We start from the raw sequence: 23,469 nt of genomic DNA, 5'->3' as shown, positions 1-23,469 counted from the left end.
TCAGACTCTCTAACCATTAGGCCACGACTTCCCCATTAACTGCCCAGAATATTGTTATTAAGTTATGTCTAAATTCCCATTTGTTGTTCCTTTCTAAGTAGCAAAGTATTATCATCAAAACCACATGTGAAATATTACATGAGGTAAAAGGGAGCTTCAGTTAATACCAATTTCGTATTAAGCTATGAAGCCAATATACTATAGGTATATACAATAGTATATGTATCAATATTGCTTAATAAAATTCATTGTCTTAAATACTGTAGTGTATTTACCTTTGCTGAATTAGTTAATCACCTCAGATTTTTATTGCTCAGATTTAATCTATTCACCCGTACAGTATTTCTCTTACCTCCAGAAATCTCACACCCACAGTTATGCTCACTTTTCAGTGTTCATGATTTTTAAAGTTTGTTACTTTAGTGGAAATCCAGCATTTTAAACTTTTAAAGTCTGTTTGTTTGGCCTCTTGAATTGAAGGGGTTTAATTCAAATCCTTATCATCCATGACTTGGACCTGATTTGCTCTATATTAATCTGAGAAAATATTATGTTTATATTCAAATAAATTATCATTATAGGACCCAATCTGTACCAACAGGGTCTGTGGATTATGTGCTTAAAGGTGTCCCAGGATACAAAACATTTGTGATCTGTAGAGAAAATCAGAAATAATGTTTAATGGTAAAATGTTACCACTGTGTAAAAAGTTACTGTGAGATTAGAATATTATTCCTCCCTTTTAGAATAAAAAACAGAATTATTCATCAATTGTTGCTCATCTCATGGATCCAAACCTTCTGAACTGTCCTATAATGGATATGCATTTATTGTTCTGTTTTTCAAAGCAGAGTTGACAGAAGTAGATTTGTTTTCTCTTTGTGGTACAACAGAATTTATCTAGCCGAGAAAATGACTCTCAGAGATTACACACAGAGATTGTGACTTTAGTCTATTTACTAGTGAGTTTTTCATTTCTGCACATTGACTGCTGTCTCATGGGGACAGAAAAGGCCCTCCAGATATAGTTTGCCTGATTTCCCAATTTTCTTTTTTGTCCTTGAAGATGCTTCTCTCTCTCTCTCTCTCTCTCTCTCTCTCTCTCTCTCTCTCTCTCTCTCTCTCTCTCTCTCTCTCTCTCTCTCTCTCTCTCTCTCGGCTATAGTGTGATAGCACTTGTGTATCTCAGTAAACTGTTCCAGTCAGAGTAAAGTTAAGCTCAGTTCAGCTATTTACTAGCAGATTTGTACATACAAGTGAGTTTGTTTTTTTTTCTAAATTGCATCTAACAATCAAAAGATAACGCAACATATTATGAATTTATACATTTAGACATTTAGATGTGTTTTTCTGACTTTTACAGGCTCGTGCAAGTGCAAAAAAATTTCGGAAGGTGACCCTCACCGTTTCCCCTAAAGGGATCATCATTACAGACACGGAGACCAACGATCTTATAGAGAACGTGTCTATTTACAGGTAGTAAGGAATTTTTTCTTGTAAGGGACCATGTTGTAAATATTACATTACATTTTAGAAACTAAAATTCCCAAGAAACGGACGGTCCTAACATGTTACAGTGGGTATAAAAGGTCATATTGTTCAGTAAACTGACTTGTATATCTAGTTTAAAAGGGGTTCTATATAATTAATAATTCTATATTTGAAGTGCTTCCTCATTCTGCTTTGCTTCATCCTTGAGCTGTTTTGTTGTGCCTCTTAGAACATTTTAGGCATTTTGAATATATAATCACATTGTTGTGTACGTTTTTGTCATGATTTGCTTGATCTTTTTCTTTTTTTTTATCCCAAAGTAATAAACTAATGCTTTTAATTTATTGTTCATAAAAATATTCCAGTACCGAAGAGTGTGATAATTAATCCATCACTTTGGTGTTTATTCAGACTGTTACAGCCAAATATTTTTTCTTTTCGTGCCTCTGTACTTTTCTGTGATCAGTCATGCAATGTTTTATGTGCTCTGTGATGTGTGATGTGCTCTGATGTTTTCCACTGAAGGAGGTGAAGGAATATTAAGTCATGATGCAAGGAAGAAAGGTGTGTGTGTGTGTGTGTGTGTGTGTGTGTGTGTGTGTGTGTGTGTGTGTGTGTGTGTGTGTGTGTGTGTGTGTGTGTAAAGATAGGTGTTGAGGAGTATTAAGTTGAGAGCAGGTCTCTGACTGCTGCTATGATGTTTTCTTATCAGCAGTACCAGAGACGCAGTGTGCTTCTGATATCTTTATTCACGCCTCCTTGATTCTCGTACGTTATTCACTTCCATGTTATTCAGCTCCTCTGTCTGGAGAAAGGAAAGCAAATAAGGACTAAAGTGATTTTACTTATTGTTGACGAGCTTCCCAAGGCATAGCGACTATTACCTATGGAATAAACAGCAATTTAAACAGCATTGCATTGTGTACTAAGTGTCGATATTTTAGTCTGTACGATAATTTTTTAAATATTTAGTATTATAATTCAATTTTTTTGTGTTAGTGCTTCTTATCCTGCTGTTTATTTGAATTTTTTGTTTTTTGTTGATAGATTGATAATTTATGATTCAGTCATGCAATACAATAAAGAAAAGGAAGCAGTTATCATTAGAAATGTTTTCAGACTTTGCTTCATTTCCAGGATGTAAGGATGTACATGTATAGGAGCCATAAGAGTCAAGAGTATATTTCCCTTTCACTCTATTCTGCTTATTACACTAGCCACACTCCTATTGTTCACACCATGCCTCCTGTAAGACTCTTCACTTCTCTGTGTTCTGCCTGCATTATTAATATAAGTCTAAGGAAAATGACAGGAATGGAATTGGAGATTTTACTGGAGTTGGACACTTAACTGGCCCTTAGTTGTTTTTTTTTCCTCTTTTGCTCTTGGCTAAGGAGGCTCATCTTCTGAGGGAATGCAGCACTTCCTGCAGCGCCAGGTTTCGATGTCTGATCCGGTCAGCGCAGACTTTGATCCCGGAGACAAGGCTAGGTTTCAAAGAGCTAGACTTGAAAAGCAAAGCTTATTATTTGTTGATCAGTCAGTTGGAGAGCTACATTGTCAGTCAGTTGTCTGCACAGGGTATGTTACGCTAGACAGTGTATGCACATATTTAATTAATATATTTGAAAACAGTTTGCGTTGTTTGTACTTCTAAAACAATACGTATCTTGTCACAGTAAAATGAAAAAAATCATATGTTTGGATTGTTAAAGAAAATCATCGACTAGTTCATAGTTAATAGTTGAAACATGCATTCTGTATTAATTAATGCATATAAGTGTGTGTGTGTGTGTGTGTGAGAGAGAGAGAGAGAGAGAGAGAGAGAGAGAGAGAGAGAGAGAGAGAGAGAGAGAGAGAATGCTACATCCTCTGTTATTGCAAAAACAGGAAAGTGCATGGCTCTAATGATATGTTCCTGTATCCTCAGTCCTATTTATGGATCCTGCCCCCATCTCACTTCCAAAATAGTTCCTTGGACTAGAAGACAAGAGGACGATTCTTGCTGTCTGGTCTTTTTCAATTACGTTATATTTATTAGCATGTGGCTTGATTTTTTTTGTGCAATTCTCAATTTCCAATTTTCACTTTCTTTTTTTACATTTACATTTACATTTACATTTACAGCATTTGGCAGACGCCCTTATCCAGAGCGACGTACATAAGTGCTTAAATCTCTAACACTGAATACATTAATGCTGGATCACTAGGTTACATACTTAAGATACCATGAGTTTAAAACATTTGTTCAAAGTTACAATGAAAAAGTGTCAAAGGTTTTTTTTTTTTTTTTTTTTTTTTTTGTTTTTTTTTTTAAATAAGGAAAGAAGTGCTAGTTGAAGTGTTTCCTGAATAAGTAGGTCTTCAACCGCCGCTTGAAAATAGCCAGTGACTCGGCTGTCCGGACCTCTATGGGAAGTTCATTCCACCACCTTGGTGCCAGTACAGAGAAGAGTCTTGTAGTATACTTGCCTCTTACCCTGAGAGATGGTGGAACCAGTCGAGCAGTGCTGGTAGATCGGAGGTTGCGGGGTGCAGTGCGAGGAATGATGAGGGCTTTGAGGTAAGAGGGGGCTGGTCCATTTTTGGCTTTGTAGGCCAGCATCAGTGTTTTGAACCGGATGCGTGCAGCTACCGGAAGCCAGTGGAGGGATTGCAGCAGCGGGGTGGTATGCGAGAACTTTGGCAGGTTGAAAACAAGCCGGGCAGCTGCATTTTGGATCATTTGCAGAGGACGGATTGCGTTCATAGGTAGACCTGCCAGCAGTGCATTGCAGTAATCCAGTCTAGAAATGACAAGAGACTGAACAAGTACCTGGGCAGTCTGTGTGGACAAAAATGGCCGAATCCTTCTAATGTTGTAGAGAAGAAACCGACATGAGCGAGTCACATTTGCAACATGAGAGGAAAAGGACAGTTGATTGTCCATGGTTACCCCAAGGTTGCGAGCTGTGGCTGAAGGGGAGATCAGATCGTTGTGCAAGGATATAGCAAGATCGTGACCTGGGGATGGATCACCTGGGATGAACAGCAGTTCAGTTTTGCTAGGATTGAGCTTTAACTGATGAGCAGTCATCCATGATGAAATTTCTGCCAGACATGCTGAGATCCGGTCAGAAGCTGTGGCATCTGAGGGTGGGAAAGAGAAGATAAGTTGTGTATCATCAGCATAGCAGTGGTAAGAGAACCCATGTGATGAAATAACTTCACCAAGAGAGTGAGTATACAAGGAGAAAAGAAGAGGACCAAGTACTGAGCCCTGTGGGACGCCAGTGGAGAGTCTGCGTGGAGCAGATGTCACTCCCCTCCATGTTACTTGATATGAGCGTCCTTCCAGGTAGGAGGCAAACCATTCCCAAGCTGATCCGCAAATCCCAAGACTCTTGAGGGAGGATAAGAGAGTCTTGTGGTTGACCGTATCAAACGCTGCTGAAAGGTCAAGGAGGATAAGGACGGATGATAGTTTGGCTGATCTAGCAGTATGTAGCTTCTCAGAGACATCCAAAAGGGCTGTCTCTGTAGAGTGAGCTGCTTTAAAGCCAGACTGTTTGGGATCTTGGAGGTTGTTTTTAAGTAACTTATTTGTGAGGTTGTTTATTGTTTGTTTTCCCTAAAGCCTGAAATCTGCTCAGTGTTTGTGTAATGAGATTTGGCATGGCTCTCTTTCAGCTGTGTGGGATTTCACTGACAGGTTAAAACTCGTTTTGGCTTTGCCCCCACTGTGCCAGTGCTAATGTATTCAACACTACTGTGTGTTTCAGAACATAAGCAGACAGGCTAAAGCTTCACTAATGCAGTTGAACCTCTGCTAAAGCTCAGCATTCATAAAGCATCTTCTACTTTGAGTAATCTGTGTTTTTACTGAGATATTTTCTTAAAGGTCAATCCTGAAACACTGGCGGAATTTATTTTCCCCACGTATCCAGTGCATTGGACCATATGTTGATTCCTGAGGGAATAAGATACCCTAGTTTCTCAGTGTTGCAGCCCAGTCAGAGGTTTACTAATGCAAATCTCTTTGTGTTTCTTTATTATTTATGACAGTTCTGCCTTGACTCACAACCACACAAAATATCACTGTTCCTACCTTAAATCCCTTAAATCTTTAAATAGATTTTTTTTTTATTATTTCAGAGGAATATCACATGAAGTCAGATTTTCAATCCGGGCTTTAGGGTCATGGTCCATGTTGACATGACTGCATCACATGATGAGTTCATTCAGATTTGTCAGGTATTCTATGGGATTCAGATGTTGTGGCTGAGGAGGCCATTGACACAAACAGAGTGTTATTGTGCATGTTCGCTTCGCTTGAGTTCAATACGGTATTTTTGTCAAACACGCATGTAAGTGGGATGAAAATACCTCAACGTTTCCCAGTAGGGGCAAGATCATTTGAGTAAACAATTTGTGCCAAGTTCGCTCTCAAAATGGCAGGAAAAAAGGTGATGATCATGTGTGCCCATGTGTGCCCATGTGTATGATGTGGCTCTTTGCGGTAACACAGTAAAAAATGTGGCTCTTGGTCTCTGACTGGTTGCCCACCCGTGCCTTAGTGTCTGCATCAGTAGCAATCAAGATTTATCAGAAGGGCATATTCACACCTGACACTTTTGGAGGATTTGTTTCCAAACCTGCTGCATATTCACCCTTGGTTCAGTTTGTTTAGACATACATGAACATGACAATCGCACTCGACGGTCTGCACCTAAAAACACTCAATGTTCTGGCCCAATTGCAAATGACCTCTGGAGCAGTTCACTTGTGGTGAGAAAGCAATCTGACACAACAGACCAATCAGTTTAAAATGATGTATAATGGCTTTTCTCCAAAACAGGCAGATTGAAGCAATGTTGCCCTGATGAGTCATAGTTCCACTCAAACTGATTTAAGCTAAAAAGAAAGCCACAAATGCTTGTAGAGCTACAAATGATTCATCTTGATGGATGACCGGAACTCCAGCTATGAGCGGAACCCAATGAGAGGACATTTTACTGACATGTGACTTGCATAAACACATTTTCTTACACATTAAAATTTGAACGTGTGCAGAGATAAGGACATTGCAACATAAATGGCATATAGACACTGCGACTGAAATAAGTCCCCCATTTCAGAAAAATGTGAATCTGAAATCAAGGACAATGTTTTCACTAAATTATTCAGCAGAATCTGAATGGATCTTGGTTTAAAATTCCAGCAGACTTTTTCATACTCCTCCTCCTTGTTAGTTAGGCGGAGAAACTTTATTTAGGCCAGTTTATAATTAAATTTGTTTATAATTAAATTCAGGACTGCATTATTGAGGAGGATAAATAACAACTTGCCATGCACATCATTAGATCAAAAAAGAGTGAGGGAGAAAGAGAAGGAGAGAGCATGAGAAAGATTAAGGAGGTGTCTTGGGCATTGCTATTTAGGTCGGGTCTCAGTAAGAACACAGCATGGTTAAAATATCTTGTCCATAGTGAGAGCTGGATCTAAGTGAGCCTGAGTGAGATTAGAAAAATCAACACAGATCCTACACCATACATAACAGTGGGGTTCTTTCATGTATAACCATCCTTGCTTTTATGGCACCTTGTGTTTGAGGTAAAAAAAAGGAAAGAAAAAGAAAATAAACTAGATCTATATTTTTGTTTTATCTGTCCATTGAACTCTATTCGTCAAAATTCTTGTAGTGTCCAGCGAGCTCCAGGTGCTGAAAAAAACATTTTCTTCTGGCAAATTACCTCCATTGAGACTTGGTAACCCCAAAATATTTGTATTTTTCCAGTTGTCTTCACTGTGTATATGAGCGATACACTTGCATCCTATTCCAGACAGAAATTACATTATAATTATTCATTTTTTCCTCCCTTAAATGATTATGGACATCATCGGGCATAAATGACTAAGGCGAATTTGGTCTCTGTCTCCCCTCATTTTTACACCAGTGATACAGGAAGTCATTTTAAATAAAGAGTTTAATCAATTAAAGTGTAGATTTCTCCCATACACAATTTAATCAACCACAAATACATTATTTATATCTATTTTACCCAATACTGAGCGTTTTCTTAATCGATCATATCAACACCCCAAAGACTTAATCCAGCTTCATATTTTAATTGCAGTCAAGTTGGAATAAAGACAAGAATGGAAGCTTGAAAATTCTTATTCACTATAATTCTAAACGTATGTGGAAAACTGACCATCACATCCATGTGTGCTTGTTGAACATCCTGTTTCAGATTTAGTCCCTTTTTTCTGTTACAATAAAGTACATTCTGCTAAAAAAAGCTTTCGTTTTAAATTGTGGAGCATGACTGTGGGGATTTGTCCATTCAGCCATAAAAGCTTTACTGAGCTCAGACATTGATATCAAGCAAGGAGGCCTGGGCTGCTGCAGCATTCAGTGTGGTTGAGGTCAGGGCTCTGTGCCTCTTGAAACACCATGTGTTCATGAATCCTGACTTTGCAGATATTGGCATTGTAATGTTGGTACAGGTTTTTAATCCCGAAAGCTCTTTTAAACAGACTCTGAAACAGACCACCGATTATAAATAAGACCTTGCTTGCTCTCTGGCTCCCTCTGGTAACAGGATCTGCTCTGTCAATGCCTTTGGTTACTCTTTGTCTCTCTCTAGCGTTAGCACAAGGCTCAGCCAGACTTTCCCATGACAAATTGTTTGCTTCCAACGTTGTGGTAATAGTTTAGGGAAGACTCATTTTATCTTCTGTGGATTATATTGCATGGTTTAGAGTTACTTTAAAACACAAAGCTTCTTATTGATATATCATTCATCTCATTACAAAAAATAGAGAAATCGACTTATCTGCCCATGCTGCAGAACCTCTGCTCTTATACGCTGTAAGAAGACGAGACGTGCAACAAGATGCAATTTGATGTTGTAATGTATGTATGTATGTATGTATGTATGTATGTACAGTATGTATGTGTGTATGTGTGTATGTATGTATATGTATGTATGTGTGTATCTATGTGTGTATGCATGTATGTATATGTATGTATGTGTGTATCTATGTATGTATGTATGTATGTATGTATGTATGTATGTGTGTAAGTATGTATGTATATATGTGTATATATGTATGTATGTATGTATGTATATATGTATGTATGCGTGTATGTATGTATGTATGCGTGTATGTATGTATGTATGTATGTATGTATGCGTGTATGTATGTATGTATGTATGCGTGTATGTATGTATGTATGCGTGTATGTATGTATGTATGTATGTATGTATGTATGTATGTATGTATATATGTATGTATGCGTGTATGTATGTATGTATGCGTGTATGTATGTATGTATGTATGTATGTATGTATGTATGTATGTATGTATATATGTATGTATGCGTGTATGTATGTATGTATGTATGTATGTATATATGTATGTATGCGTGTATGTATGTATGTATGTATGCATGTATGTATGTATGTATGTATGTATGTATGTATGTATGTATGCGTGTATGTATGTATGTATGTATGTGTATGTATGTATGTATGTATGTATGCGTGTATGTATGTATGTATGCGTGTATGTATGTATGTATGTATGTATGTATGTATGTATGTATGTATGTATGTATGTATGCGTGTATGTATGTATGTATGTATGTATGTATGTATGTATGTATGTATGTATGTATGTATGTGTGTATGCATGTATGTATGTATATATGTATGTATGCGTGTATGTATGTTTGTATGTATGTATGTATGCATGCATATATGTATGTATGCGTGTATGTATGTATGTATGCGTGTATGTAGGTATGCGTGTATGCATGTATGTATGTATGTATGCGTGTATGTATGTATGTATGTATGCGTGTATGTATGTATATATGTATGTATGCGTGTATGTATGTATGTATGCGTGTATGTAGGTATGCGTGTATGCATGTATGTATGTATGTATGTATGCGTGTATGTATGTATGTATGTATGTATGCGTGTATGCATGTATGTATGTATGCATGTATGTATGTATGTATGTATGTATGTATGTATGTATGTATGTATGTATGTATGTATGTATGTATGCGTGTATGTATGTATGCGTGTATGTATGTATGTATGTATGTATGTATGTATGTATGTATGCATGTATGTATGTATATATGTATGTATGCGTGTATGTATGTATGTATGTATGTATGTATGTATGTATGTATGTATGTATGTATGTATGTATGCATGTATGTATGTATATATGTATGTATGCGTGTATGTATGTATGTATGTATGTATGTATGTATGTATGTATGTATGTATGTATGCATGTATGTATGTATATATGTATGTATGTATGCATGTATGTATGTATATATGTATGTATGTATGTATGTATGTATGTATGTATGTATGTATGTATGTATGTATGTATGTATGCATGTATGTATGTATGCGTGTATGTATGTATGCATGCATATATGTATGTATGCGTGTATGTATGTATGTATGCGTGTATGTATGTATGTATGCGTGTATGTATGTATGTATGCGTGTATGTATGTATGTATGTATGTATGTATGTATGTATGTATGTATGTATGCGTGTATGCATGTATGTATGTATGTATGTATGTATGTATGTATGTATGTATGTATGTATGTATGTATGTATGTATGTATGCGTGTATGCATGTATGTATGTATGTATGTATGTATGTATGTATGTATGTATGTATGTATGTATGTATGTATGTATGTACAGTCAGGTCCTGTACAATGAACAATGACCCAAAGCATACTGCAAAAGCAACCAAAGAGTTTTTTAAGGGAAAAAAGTGGAATGTTATGCAATGGCCAAGTCAATCACCTGACCTGAATCCGATTGAGCATGCATTTCACTTGCTGAAGACAAAACTGAAGGGAAAATTCCCCAAGAACAAGCAGGAACTGAAGACAGTTGCAGTAGATTCCTGGCAGAGCATCACCAGGGATGAAACCCAGCTTCTGGTGATGTCTATGCGTTCCAGACTTCAGGCTGTAATTGACTGTAAAGGATTTGCAACCAAGTATTAAAAAAGTGAAAGTTTGATTTATGATTATTATTCTGTCCCATTACTTTTGGTCCCTTAACAAGTGGTGAGAGGCACATATGCAAACTGTTGTAATTCCTACACCGTTCACCTGATTTGGATGTAAATGCCCTCAAATTAAAGCTGACAGTCTGCAGTTAAAGCACAACTTGTTCCTTTCATTTCAAATCCATTGTGGTGTTGTATAGAGCCAAAATGTTAGAATTGTCGATGTCCCAATATTTATGGACCTGACTGTATGTATGTATGTATGCATGTATGTATTGTGAAGGCGGCGCATGCACCGCTGTCCCACGCAGCTAAAATACCGCTCCTCGCCCCCGAAAGGCTACAAAAGCGCTAAAAAGGAGGCTATTCAGCACCGTGGACAGCACCGTGGACAGCACCGTGGACAGCACCGCTGACGAAACGCTAAAAAGGATTCAGCACCCAAATCAGCGCAGCTGGATCAGCGTGCAAGGCGGGGCGGCAGAATTCCCGCCGAAAAGCTGACCCTTTATTGAAGTGCCCTACACTGGTGGAGAATGCAGGCACTTGACATGGAGGAAGCTCCCGGATCTATAATGGGGCAGGTCTTACAACGTGTTTTGCAGACCAGACCCCATCAGCAGTATGCTCAACCATGTCCCGGAATGCCTCTGTGACACTCTTGACCCTTTTGGCCAGCTCCTGTGTAACAGCATGCAGCTTATCCAATTCTTTCTCCAGCGTCTTATTGTGAGCTTTAGTCTCTTCATGTAGGCACTCTTCTAATGTTTTCAATGGAACCCTTGAAAACGACATGATTCCTAGACCAAAAGAGTTAAACTACAGCAGAAAACCTAATTAAAAAGCTAACAAAAAAAAGAAAACAGAAATATTGTCAGTAATTCAAACAGCTTCAATAACTGCCGCTGAATTTTTGAAACTTCTTCCAGTTTTAATACACTTCCTGATGACAGAGCTGCCCTTTTCTCTCTCCTGGAAAGCCACTCCTCTAGTGAAGGTTTAATGGAGGGTACCTCGTGCAGTTTTTCTTCATTAATATGTTGCTCCAAATTCTTCATATCCTGTTCAGACATATGTGAGTACCGGCATCTGCATGGGGCCAAATACACACTGACCTGTCTGCAGAAACTTCCTGCACGTTTGTTTTGCTCTCTTGTCCTGGAGAACTGCAGCTGCATCTCGGAGCCCGCTCGCAAGATGGCCGCTGTCCCAGAGCACGCTCGCAAGATGGCCGCCGCTCCAGAGTGGTGGAGATTTTTCCCTACCCTCCCTCCCATTCTGGGTTTTGATACGCGGACCAACCCATGGTTTGTCGGGGGTTGCACTCCGGCTGCTCGGCTGTGGACGTCGCTTGGCCCTGCTGCTCGGCTGTGGACGTCGCTTGGCCCGGCTGCTCGGCTGTGGACGTCGCTTGGCTCTGCTGCTCGGCTGTGGATGTAGCTCGGCCCTCTCTGGCTGCACCGCCGTGGACGTAGCTCAGCTCTCTCTGGCTGCGCCGCCGTGGACGTAGCTCAGCCCTCTCTGGCCGTGCCGCCGTGGATGTCGCTCGGCCCTCTCTGGCTGCACCACCGCGTACCTTGCTACGCTCCTGGAGAAGGACTGCTTCACCTAGTCACAGCCGCCCCCACTCTGGATGTCTGGAGTTGGAGCAGGGATCTCTTCCCAAGCGCCTTAAAGGAAGGAGCTGGTTATTTTCACTTTCTCATTGACTTTTTGCTGCATTAAAATTGCACCACTCTGAGAGGAAAAATAAAACCACGACCTTGCTTGCTTTAATCCCGTCTCTATGCCTGTTCTTCCGTGTCCCATCCCTCTAAGTGTCCTACAGTATGCGTGTATGTATGTATGCATGTATGTATGTATATAATGTATGTATTTGTTTACTTACTTATTTACTTGTTTATTTTAAGACAGGCCTTCTGATTTATTTATTTCACAGCATTCAAACATCACTTTTTCTTTCAGAAGGATCTGAAATATACTTTCTCTACTCCCATTGTTAGTTTTCTTAATACATGCTAAATAATAAATGTTATTGCTTTTCTCTGTAGAATCTCCTACTGCACAGCTGATAAAACTCAGGATAAAGTCTTTGCCTACATCTCACAGAGTGAGTTCAGTGAAACTCTGGAGTGCCATGCCTTCCTCTGCCAAAAGAAGAAAATTGTGAGTCTGTGTCTCAGATGAATGTGTTTGAGAGCAAAAATTAACAAGTTAAAACAAAATCAATTCTATACATATTGTTTGTAAATTACCCAATATATTATTATTGTTTGTAAACACATCAGCCTATACTGTACATGCAAATTTGTACTCTTTAATGTAAGAATTGTAATAAGAAACAAAAAACATATACTGTACCAACTCTTTCCAAACTTATTTTATTATTATTATAATTGTGTTGCTAAAAATGATCTAATACTACATTCTATTTATATTTAAACTTTTTTGCAATTCTAGTTGTCTTGTATATAAATTGTAAAAGGTACATTTTTCTTTTTTTCCCCAAACAGGAATCTGGGAAACTGCAAACTATTTATTGATTCTATTTTTGTTAAACTTTTTTTGTTCTTAAGTTGTGTACATAAACATAAAAAATCCTTTTTATTTTTCTGTTGTTTCTCTCTCACAATATTGTCTGTATATGCGCTTATTTCTCATGCACTCTCATGTGAAGAGCCATTTGTCACCTCGCCTTGTTGTGTCTCCTTCAGGCCCAGGCAGTCACACTTACAGTAGCACAGGCTTTTAAAGTTGCTTTGGACTTCTGGGAAATTGCCCAAGAAGGTAAGGACAAAGACCATAATTAACCATAATTGCATCATGGTCTCTTGTAGCACACTGACAGACCACCGTGCTGGAAATAAGAGTAAAAATCTTTTTCATTAATTGCTATGACTTATGTAACAAGGTCTGTGATGTACATTAATTCTGAACAGTAGTAAGTATCCTCAGGCCTAACATTTTGAAAATCTGTTCAGACAAAAGTAAGAAGGCTCGTACATGCTGTTCCTGTTCAGACAGCGATGTTCATGTGGAATCAAAATCTCACTCTGCTTCAGGTAACATACAGCTCCTGTTTCAGTTGTGAAATGATCTATGAAATATAGTTATGGTGGAGGATAGGGTAGAAAGAGCTGGTTTATTTTAATGGTGTGTGTGTGTGTGTGTGTGTGTGCGTGTGCGTGTGCGTGTGCGTGTGTGTGTGTGTGTGTGTGTGTGTGTATGAGACAGGGACTGAAAAATCCCAGACTCTGATGGAGCACAAACTACAGAAGCCTTTCCTCTCCTCTTCCATCGTTTCACTAGCCCCACGCAGCCAGCCTACCAGGAGACGGCCAGTCAAGCATGATTCCTGGGTAGGACACCTTACAACTCTAATAAGATAATCAATATGGAGAAAGTATTAATGATGTTAATAATAAGTATATACACTCACTATACAAAAACCTGTATCCTTTCTCATTTATGCAATTATCCAAAAGAAAAGCTAGACTAACTCAAATACTCTCTAAAATCACAACAGTGGTGAGTAGAAATGCAGCTTAGAATTCTTGACATCAAACCTTGAGACAGAATCTGATGATACATGAGTCTTGATGTCTGTTCTGACATGCAGATGGTACTGCCAAAATGTGGCATCAATGACATAAATCTATTGGACCCGTACTTGCCATGGGTCAAAGGTCATGGTGGTGTAATGGTGTGAGGATCACATTCTAGCCACACATTGGGCCACCAAAAAAATTAGGAAATGCCTCCCTTTTTGGCCACAGTTACCTCTCATTTGTGGCTCTTATATAATGATTTTTTTAAACTCAAACTTCCAGCTTTAATTAGAAGTTTATTTACATCCATATTTTGTGAACAGTGCACATATTTGTTATATTTTTCATTTTTTTTTGTTGAAAACAGTAGATGGGTTTTGGCAGGTCTTTCCCACTAGGTGGTGGTGAGTCTCTTTACATTCCGCTTGGGATTTTTTAGACTATATATTTAAACCACTAGGTGGAGACCTGAACTACTCAGGTGTAAGATTATACACTCACCCTGAGGTGCCCTACATATTGACATATTATTAGTTTAATTAAAACCTGCAACAAAATATTGGGCATGGTAGTGATTACTATACTATAATTCAGTATATTTTTTAAAAATAAAAAAGTACTATTAATATCCTTGAGGCTATTAATAACATTAATAAATATATAAATTACATAAAAAAAATCAGAAAATATTTGTACATTTCTTAGTAGTTGTGAAGGTATACAGAAAAACAGGAATTTTCAATTTTCAGACTTATATCATAAGCTTTAAAATCCATTATCTAAAAACCAACACAGACTCCCTAATGCACCAACACAGACTCCCTAATGCATCGTGACATTTCATGCTTTCCCTTTCAATGTTGCATAAACTGACCTTTTAAAGATAACATAATAGACCACAGATATAATAATTAAAAAAAGAGTCCAGTAATTAAAAAAAAAAAAAAAAAAAAGACTCTTTCTTAACAGACATAAATACTTGAATAATAAGAATAATAAGGAATGTTTCGGTTAATTCTATTTCTATTCAATTTGATGCAATAATCATCTTAATTATTTCTTTAATTCAGTAAGGAGGATCAGTACTGGATGTTGGCATTTACAATAGACTAACCCTGCTTATGAAAATGAGAGCACACATTTCCCTGTGGATGTTTAATGAGGAAAGTCCCACTTCTCTATAGAGACCACAGGGAAACCAGGCACAAGGCCATTCTAGAAATTGCAATGTACAATAGTCTCTAATCTAAAGCTTTTACTATTGATGGTATGACCTTTTCATAAATAAATGAAGGACAGTCGGGCTTGGGGCACAGGCTGCAATATAATCACTCTTTAAGATTACATCGATCAGTTACTTCAGCTCTTCTCCCTGATAGACTCTCTGTTAATTGAATCTTTTTATCATGATTCAATTACTGTATTTTCATCGAAAAGACAGGATCTTGTTTACAATACATCCAGTCTTCAGTCTGTAAAACTATGGATAATGTGCACGCAACAGTCAAATATAAGACTGATCCTAAATAATTAAACAGACATTTTTTTTAATTTACTTATTTTTTTGGCTGACATCAAATTTTAGTGTTACATTCAGAGCCTAGATTTGTCATTGAAAATTTTTTTTATGAATCTCAATAATGTTTTTTAGGATATGGAAGAAGACAGCCTCAACACATACTCAAGGTAGGTTTATTAATTCATTTTCCCAGTATTCGGGAGAGTTTTCTATACAATGACTGCAATACAGACTGTAATCTTTACACATATATTATATATTAATGGTAGGCACATATTTAGCATTTTAAAATCTTAATGCAATTGATGTATGAACATAAACTTAACATTTTTATTTTTAAAATTCCTATCAAAACCAGTGCATGTGCTGATTAGTGTTCTTGATCAGCTTCTGTGCTGCACGGGCTGAAAGGGTTTTGCATACAAATGCAAGGCTAATCCAAAAGCTTATTATTATTGCGCACACGTTTAAGTTTGAGAGCATTCCAAGTGCAGCACAGTTCACAAAAAAAATTGTGATATTCCGAATATTTAATTAATTCATTCATTATTATTTTTTTTTAATAATGTTATGCATAAACTGGCTTACAGCTTACCTTGAATGTGTGCAGTTCTTGTTTAGTAGCAAAGACTGTTGGGCTATAGTGTCTTATTTTCTCCCTTAACTGGTTCTGTCTGAGCTTGATGTGCATCACACGACACAGTATGAACCCCAGAAGTGAATCCTGATTTCATTTTAAGCATTGGACAAGAAGAACGTCTCAATGTTTCAGCATACCAATGCAAATCATCAGTAGCTTTGAATGAAAAAAAATATATGGGGTGAATTTGACAAGCCTACAGATTTTTTTCCCCACAATATTTTCTTGCAAATGTGGAGTATCCTTGGCACATAAAGCGAAGGAACATGAGGCACCGTAATTGTATCAAGCTGTTTGCTGCTCATGTCGAACTGCTGAAGGTGCCTGAGTGTGAAAGTAAGCAAAATAGCAAAGACACGTTTACTTTCCTGATGGTAGCTATTACTACTGAGCACACGCCAACAGGCAAAATAGCAATTTCCCCTTCTGGAAAAATCAATACTTTAGAATAAATGAGAAACACATTCCAAAGTCAGGCATGTTGCAAAGTGCTGTATTGTATTCTTTGTATTTTTTTATATGAAGCAGGTGCATGATGTCAATAAACTAATAGACTGATGCTGTCACATCATTTTATGCCCTTTCATTTATAAAGCTGATGAATTAACATGATAATTTAACAGATGTCTTTTCATGACTTTTTAAAAACAGTTCCTGTGTGCAGTCATTTGAACAGGAAAAAAAAAAAGTTCTTTCACTGAACTGGTTTTCTGAGGTTTATTCATAGAGAATTTTCAGAGAAGTGCTTCATGTGACGACTCATATCCATGTATGCTGCACCTGCCGGCTCGAATATACTAACCACATTTATACTTTTTCCCATTGCAGTGGTGAAATAAGATACTAATCTTACAGGGGGAGTTTGAGGATCCCTATGGGGCAAAAAAAAAAAAAAGATATGCAGTAATCCATCACACAATGCATTCAGTTTGTTTCTGCTAAAAGTTGCCTGAAGTGTGTTTTAACAGTTTGCATAACCCTTTGCTGTGGGAAACTACAGATTGTGAAGAAATACATAAAGTTTATTCCTGTCTGTCTTCCACCAAAGTACATACGTTCTTTTCAAAAAGGTTAGGTTAGGTTAGGTTTTTTTAGATCATGAAAATTGAATGAATTGTTTTACAGAAAAAAATGGATGTCAGATCTCCTTAGGAAGTCATTTAGATGAACTGTTGTTGTAGTTTTATAAGAAAGGCTTGATATAAATTATAGGATCCATCAGCACAAAGCCTTCACTGTAATTATTGATTACTCATTCATTCATTCATTCATTTTCTACCGCTTATCCAAACTACCTCGGGTCACGGGGAGCCTGTGCCCATCTCAGGCGTCATCGGGCATCGAGGCAGGATACACCCTGGACAGAGTGCCAACCCATCGCAGGGCACATACCCACTCTCATTCACTCACGCACTCGCACACTACGGACAATTTTCCAGAGATGCCAATCAACCTACCATGCATGTCTGTGGAGACTGTGTTCCAGATCATTCCAATGGTGTTCATTGTGGTTGAGGTCAGGACTTTATGAAGGACACTCGAGTTCTTCCACTTCAACGTTGCCAATGTTGGTTTTCCTGGACCAAGAGTTGTGTACATGGTCATTGTTACCAAATCAGACTTGTGCCTTTTAGTTCCAGTAAAGGGAAACAGACAATTGTGTGTTTTTTTGTGTCAGCAGTTTGGGGATGGCCCACATACGTGTGGTGTCCATATACTTCTAACCATACAATGTATATTAAGCCAAAGAGCTAAACAATAATTAATATGTTTTAAGATAAAGAATGTAAGTTTTAGGTAATTTTATAAACCATCGTTCTCGATACACATAGATTTACATGTGACACAGAAAATTTCCTTCCACGACCATGTCATTGTGTTAAGGGTTTGTCATACCATACTGGCAATTCTACATTCTTTTAACCAAAAGTTTAGTTTAATGTGGTTTGTCCTCCATACAAATGATCATGAACAGACTGTGACTATTAAACTGATAACATGTTAGACTGAACTTATATTACTATAAGTGTCTGAGCTGTGCTGCTATACAGTGTGTGTGTGTGTGTGTGTGTGTGTGTGTGTGTGTGTGTGTGTGTGTGTGTGTGTGTGTGTGTGTGTGTATATATATATATATATATATATATATATATATATATATATATATATATATATATATATATATATATATAAGCATGCTATATATAATGTATATGTGTCTATACAATATAGTTCACATAAACATTAGTATAAAGTTTGCATCTCTTTTCTTTGACAAATGTATAGAATTAATGTTTATTATCCGAGCTGGACAGGTGTCAAAAATTCAAACGGAGAATTCACAAATGGTATAAAGACAATTCAAGCTTTAGCTATTTATATTTTGGTTCTTTTGTCATCATATAAAGATTAGATATGTTCCAGCATACCTTAACACAGTTGGAGGAACAAGAGCACAGGGAGCTCAGCTTATGGACCTGGAAAGTAAACACAGTCTAATTAGAGATTAGATATTTGACAGGCTGAGCACACAAAGCTAAAACACAGGATCCTCTCGAGCAAACAGAAACTCTGTGTAATTGATCAGAGTGATTTAATATTGTTCGCTGCTGCTGACGTAAGCAGTCAACACTGGTGTCATGCCAGTACATTAATATGCTTGCTTGTCTAGCAGATTTAAACCATCCTCCTCACTCTGGCAACAAGATCCCACTGTTATTACTGTAATGTATCGAGGAATGTGGTCAGGATCACTGACGTAAAAAAAATCCTACCGACATAAATCTCTTCGAATGAGACCAGTACAAATTATCTAGCTGTACATAGGCAGCTATCATAAATATACTTGTTGTGATGCTGTTAGAAAAGCATTCAATGATCCAAAGCATCATTTCGGTGACTTTTATATTCTTAATAACTTAAATATGTAAGAGATGAGAGCTTAAACTAAGACATTATGTGATGTAATTATGGCCTAATATGTCATGGATTAACATGCTGTCTTTGTCACTTGTCTTTGTCATGCAGCAGTATGGGGGTGGAGGTGACGGAGACAGGTAAGTCAGGTAATGAGGGGGGTTGTATGTAAGTATATATTTTATGTATGCATAAGTGTGAGAATGGTGGAGATGGTGGTGAGCTTTTTTTTTTTTTTTTAACTCCCGCTGCTGTCTGTTTCTGAAGATTTCCTCCTGTAGATAAGTTATTGCATTCGCTTGTGACCATCACTGTGGTAAAAAGTCCTTTCAATGCGACAGGTTGCACGTCATTATTCAGTCCCATTTAGCTTGTTTTGAGTCAGATCAACAGTGCATGCCTGCTCCGAGAGGCTGACCAGATTTGTTATCTGATGCTACTGATGTCAGATATAAACATGGTGGAATAACCACCAAGATGTTGCTGTGGAACTTTTATCCTCCACCCAATGTTAAGCTGTAAGGAGTCTTTGCAGTGTGTGTGATTGTGCCCTGCAATGGGTTGCCATCTCATCCAGGGTGTGATAGATTCCTCACAACTCTGTGTAGGATAAAGCGCTACAGAGGATGGATGGGTGCACACTGATTCTCATTGTCACTCCTTCTATTTTCTTATTAATATCAATCTATCTATTGTAGAATAGATTTAGGAATAATAATAATCAGCTTTCATTTAGCTGACATTGTTGAGTGTTATTACTGTTATTTCTAAACAACTTTTGAATTCTGGGAACTTCATAAGCACTCTAATGACTATTCATGTAAGTTGTTTTCACAAATTGAATGCAGTATTTATTCATTTGCACATTTTTTTTTTTTTTGGTTGCTTTTCTCTTCACTATCAGAGTCAGACCGTCAGATCCCTGCTTCAGAGCAGTGTTTGAGGATGCAGCTGTGAGCTCACTGGAGGAGAACTTCATGTCTCTCAGCAGTCAAGAGACAGATTAAACACACACACAAACACTGACAAAAAGAACGCTATCATTATCTATCAGTGTAAAAGGTTCGTCATGCACTGTAAGCACATAATACCAAATGACAGCAACAAGAAAGCCCTGCATATTTAATTAGCTATTTTCTAATGAAATTTGTGTTTTTACAGCAAATAAAGAGAGAAAAGGCTGCAGAGCTGTTTAACTAAACCAGATTTTGCATTGTTTTTGCAAAATCTGGTTTACTGGAATTGCAGTCGTTCATATAAAGCCGTTCACTCCGTGTTGAAAGTTTACAGATTTGCTGGTGTTTTGTTCACCAGCAGACTTTATATGTGACCAGCTTCAAAAAATTTACATATAGAACATTTATAAAGAAATGTATTATCCACATTTTAATACAAAAAACATGAATTATACCGCAACTAAAGGTGTGATGACATTTTTAGATAATAATAGAGAATACATTTTCACCATATGAAAAATTGACGTATATATTTATGACATTGTGCAACCAACAAAAATAGTCAACGAATGCTCTTTAATTTACAGTAAATAAATAAAGCATCTCTGATTTAAGATTATACTAATAAAAAGGTCATTAAAGGTAGTTGAGTGATCACGTATGGAGACACAGATCAATTCTGGTATTTTTAAAGACCAGAAGATTTCAAAAACCGAAGTCTGGGTCATATGTGAAAAAAAAAACATCCTTACCTCGATACCTAGACATTTTTGTGATACACAGATTGTATCGTAACATTTAGTTTTGTTGAAGCACCATTAAGAACAGTGAAGCCGTACTGTGAGTTTAGATTTTTCTTTCCTTGGTGATTTTTGCAAAAATGTAAGTGATTAACTAGAGAAAATAAATCCCTCAGTACACAAGTTTAATGTCTTCTCAGTTACCTGTAAGAAAGAGTAACAATCAAGTAATAAAAGCACTGCCAGTACTGATGATGATGCACATGCAATACTCAGACTAGTTTATCCTGATGTTATATCACAATCGTAATCCCCTAGCCATACACGAGCCTTAGAGATGATTATTAACACTGTGTTTAAACTGGATTCTGCCCATTTCCCCGTCCCTGAGACATAGTGCTACTGGTAATGACAGATTTTTCTTATAAGAATATCAGGGTAACTGATGCTGTCATTTCTTTTAGCATTTATCTTCTGACAAACCTCCAGAAATGATTATTATTGTCATCCATGTTTTCATAACTGTTCTATGGATTTATATATAATTCTAGCAGCAATATAATTAAACATATTATTTACAGTGTCTGGAATTTTTTTTGTGATATTTATTCTGTTTGTTTTTTTTGTCATTTACTTACCGTATGTAGATTTCTATAGTTATGTGTAATTGATATAATGACTTGCTTTTTATTTTCATTTAAAAGAATTATGCACTGTATCATTACATATTCGTTATGTAAGAGGGATATGTTGCCATTTAACAGTTTCACACCTGCTAATCTTGTGCTCTCAATAAGTGTGTACAATAAGTCACGTTTTTCTGCACATCTGGTACATTTTCTGCGTTTTCACCCGAAAGCAATTGATGTGAAATCCATCTGCTGAGCTCACAGTGAAAGCACTTCATTCATCCCTGCTTTCCTGTTCTTTTTCTTCCAAGGTCAAACTATAACAGAAGCACAGTAAAGGTGAATATTTCTCCTGTTTTCAGATGAAGTACCAAAGGTCAAACTAGGTGTTATGTTATGTTCTAGGTGTTATGTCACCTCTTGTACATGTTTAACATGGAACCTTTTTAATATATTTGACTGTCTCGTATAGGATGTTTAAAACTCGCTTGCACATTGTAATGGTTTCTATGGCAATTTATTTCAGCTCATTTTGTGTAAATGAAGATGTTTATGCTCCATCAGCCTGCATGCACCATGTCAGGGCAAAGTCCTGCATGTCTACAGAAAAAATACAATACATGAAGGACATTTCATTTCTGTTCATCCTATTTATGTGTATATGACACATTCAGTCTAATACAAGAACCTGTGATGATTCATACATGCTGGAGAGCAAAAAATTCTTTTTTCTTTCATTTGTTGGTTCATTTATTTGCTGGTGCTATTTCTTAAAAAAAAAAAACTATGCAAAGTTTAAATTTACACAAACACAATATGATGTATTTAGTTGTATATGATATTTAATCAATAAAGTAATAAAAGTATTGAAACTACTATATCACCAGAATCTTGTTGAAAATGAAAGAAACATGTTTAGAGCATTTCTCCTTAATCCAGTTAATGCATTGATTAATTAATGCACAATTAAGGGTTGAGAGGCTTGCTCACAGGCCCAGCAGTGGATGCTTGTTGGACCTGGGGTTTAAACTCATAACCTTGCAATTGTGGTAGTCCAACATTTTGACCACTAAGCTCATGACCACATACTCATGATCTCTGAAAGCATGGAAAATAATCAAAGCAGAACTTTTGAGAGCAGAAGTTCCTTCACAAAACAGATGTGAAGTCATCCTTCTTGTTTCTGATGTGCGCTCTCGAATATGTTTCCCCAGATGGCTGCAGTGATAATTGGTGGAGAGATTTATGACGGTGTCACACTGTATGATCTTTACTGACTCTTGTTGGTCACCTGCAGTGCACTTCTGCTGTTGAAACAATTTAGCACTTCAAGAAAAGTTTCCCACAATGCCATGCAGCTGGTACAAACAACACACTTCATTTCATTACCTCCAGCCAGTACAACATGCTGTCTTTGAATTTTGTCACTATTATTTAAGACGGAATTGGTCTTGGTTTATTTATTATTATTCTTTATGAGTGAAACAATCTATTTCACCCTCTGCCATTAGAAATTTATCTATAGCATGTATATATGTCCACTGTCCGTTTTATTAGGTACACCTGCTTGTTCATACAGTTATCCAAAAAAAATTATGTGGGAGCGGTTTAAGGCATAAAATGAAGAACCTGTAACATCCACAGAACCGTTCCATTAGCACATAAGGCTATAAATGTTTTTAATGGCACTAAGAAAAAAAATAGTTATTTTAAAGATCAATTAATGAAAGGGTCTTTGGGGAAGCAAAAATGTTTTTTCTATGGTATCACTGCGAAAACTCCTTACAAGTGAAAATATGAGGCTGCGGCAATTATTTATATCACAGCATATTTTGAATGGCATAAACGGGAAAACATCTTACACACACACATTTATACATTTTATATCATGTTGCCTTTTCATTATTTTTTTACTGATCGCATCGACCGCAAAAAAAAAACAGGCATCAAGTCCTCAGGTTTAGTTCCTCTGGCTGTACCTCGA

At 37.1% G+C, this 23,469-nt stretch overlaps 1 protein-coding gene across 2 annotated transcripts in view; it reads left to right on the top strand.

Annotated features, from left to right (window-relative positions):
- Positions 1 to 22,290, top strand: part of si:dkey-71h2.2 (low density lipoprotein receptor adapter protein 1-B) — a 31,298-nt gene extending 9,008 nt beyond the window's left edge. Inside the window, exons 3-10 of one of the 2 annotated variants that reach the window (XM_047801323.1) lie at positions 1,364 to 1,476; positions 12,592 to 12,706; positions 13,255 to 13,327; positions 13,522 to 13,602; positions 13,775 to 13,899; positions 15,740 to 15,774; positions 19,272 to 19,300; positions 20,065 to 22,290. In XM_047801323.1, coding sequence (XP_047657279.1) covers positions 1,364 to 1,476; positions 12,592 to 12,706; positions 13,255 to 13,327; positions 13,522 to 13,602; positions 13,775 to 13,899; positions 15,740 to 15,774; positions 19,272 to 19,300; positions 20,065 to 20,117 — 624 coding nt within the window. In that variant the 3' untranslated portion in view covers positions 20,118 to 22,290. Of the gene's footprint in view, positions 1 to 1,363; positions 1,477 to 12,591; positions 12,707 to 13,254; positions 13,328 to 13,521; positions 13,603 to 13,774; positions 13,900 to 15,739; positions 15,775 to 19,271; positions 19,310 to 20,064 lie in introns of both variants that reach the window. The other variant, XM_047801322.1, reaches the window with a different exon arrangement.
- Positions 22,291 to 23,469: the final 1,179 nt, after the last annotated feature.

The sequence above is a fragment of the Tachysurus fulvidraco genome, chromosome 16 (assembly GCF_022655615.1).
Source record: "Tachysurus fulvidraco isolate hzauxx_2018 chromosome 16, HZAU_PFXX_2.0, whole genome shotgun sequence".
Classification (NCBI taxonomy): Eukaryota; Metazoa; Chordata; class Actinopteri; order Siluriformes; family Bagridae; genus Tachysurus; species Tachysurus fulvidraco.
This window is presented reverse-complemented; position numbering and strand designations above follow the sequence as displayed.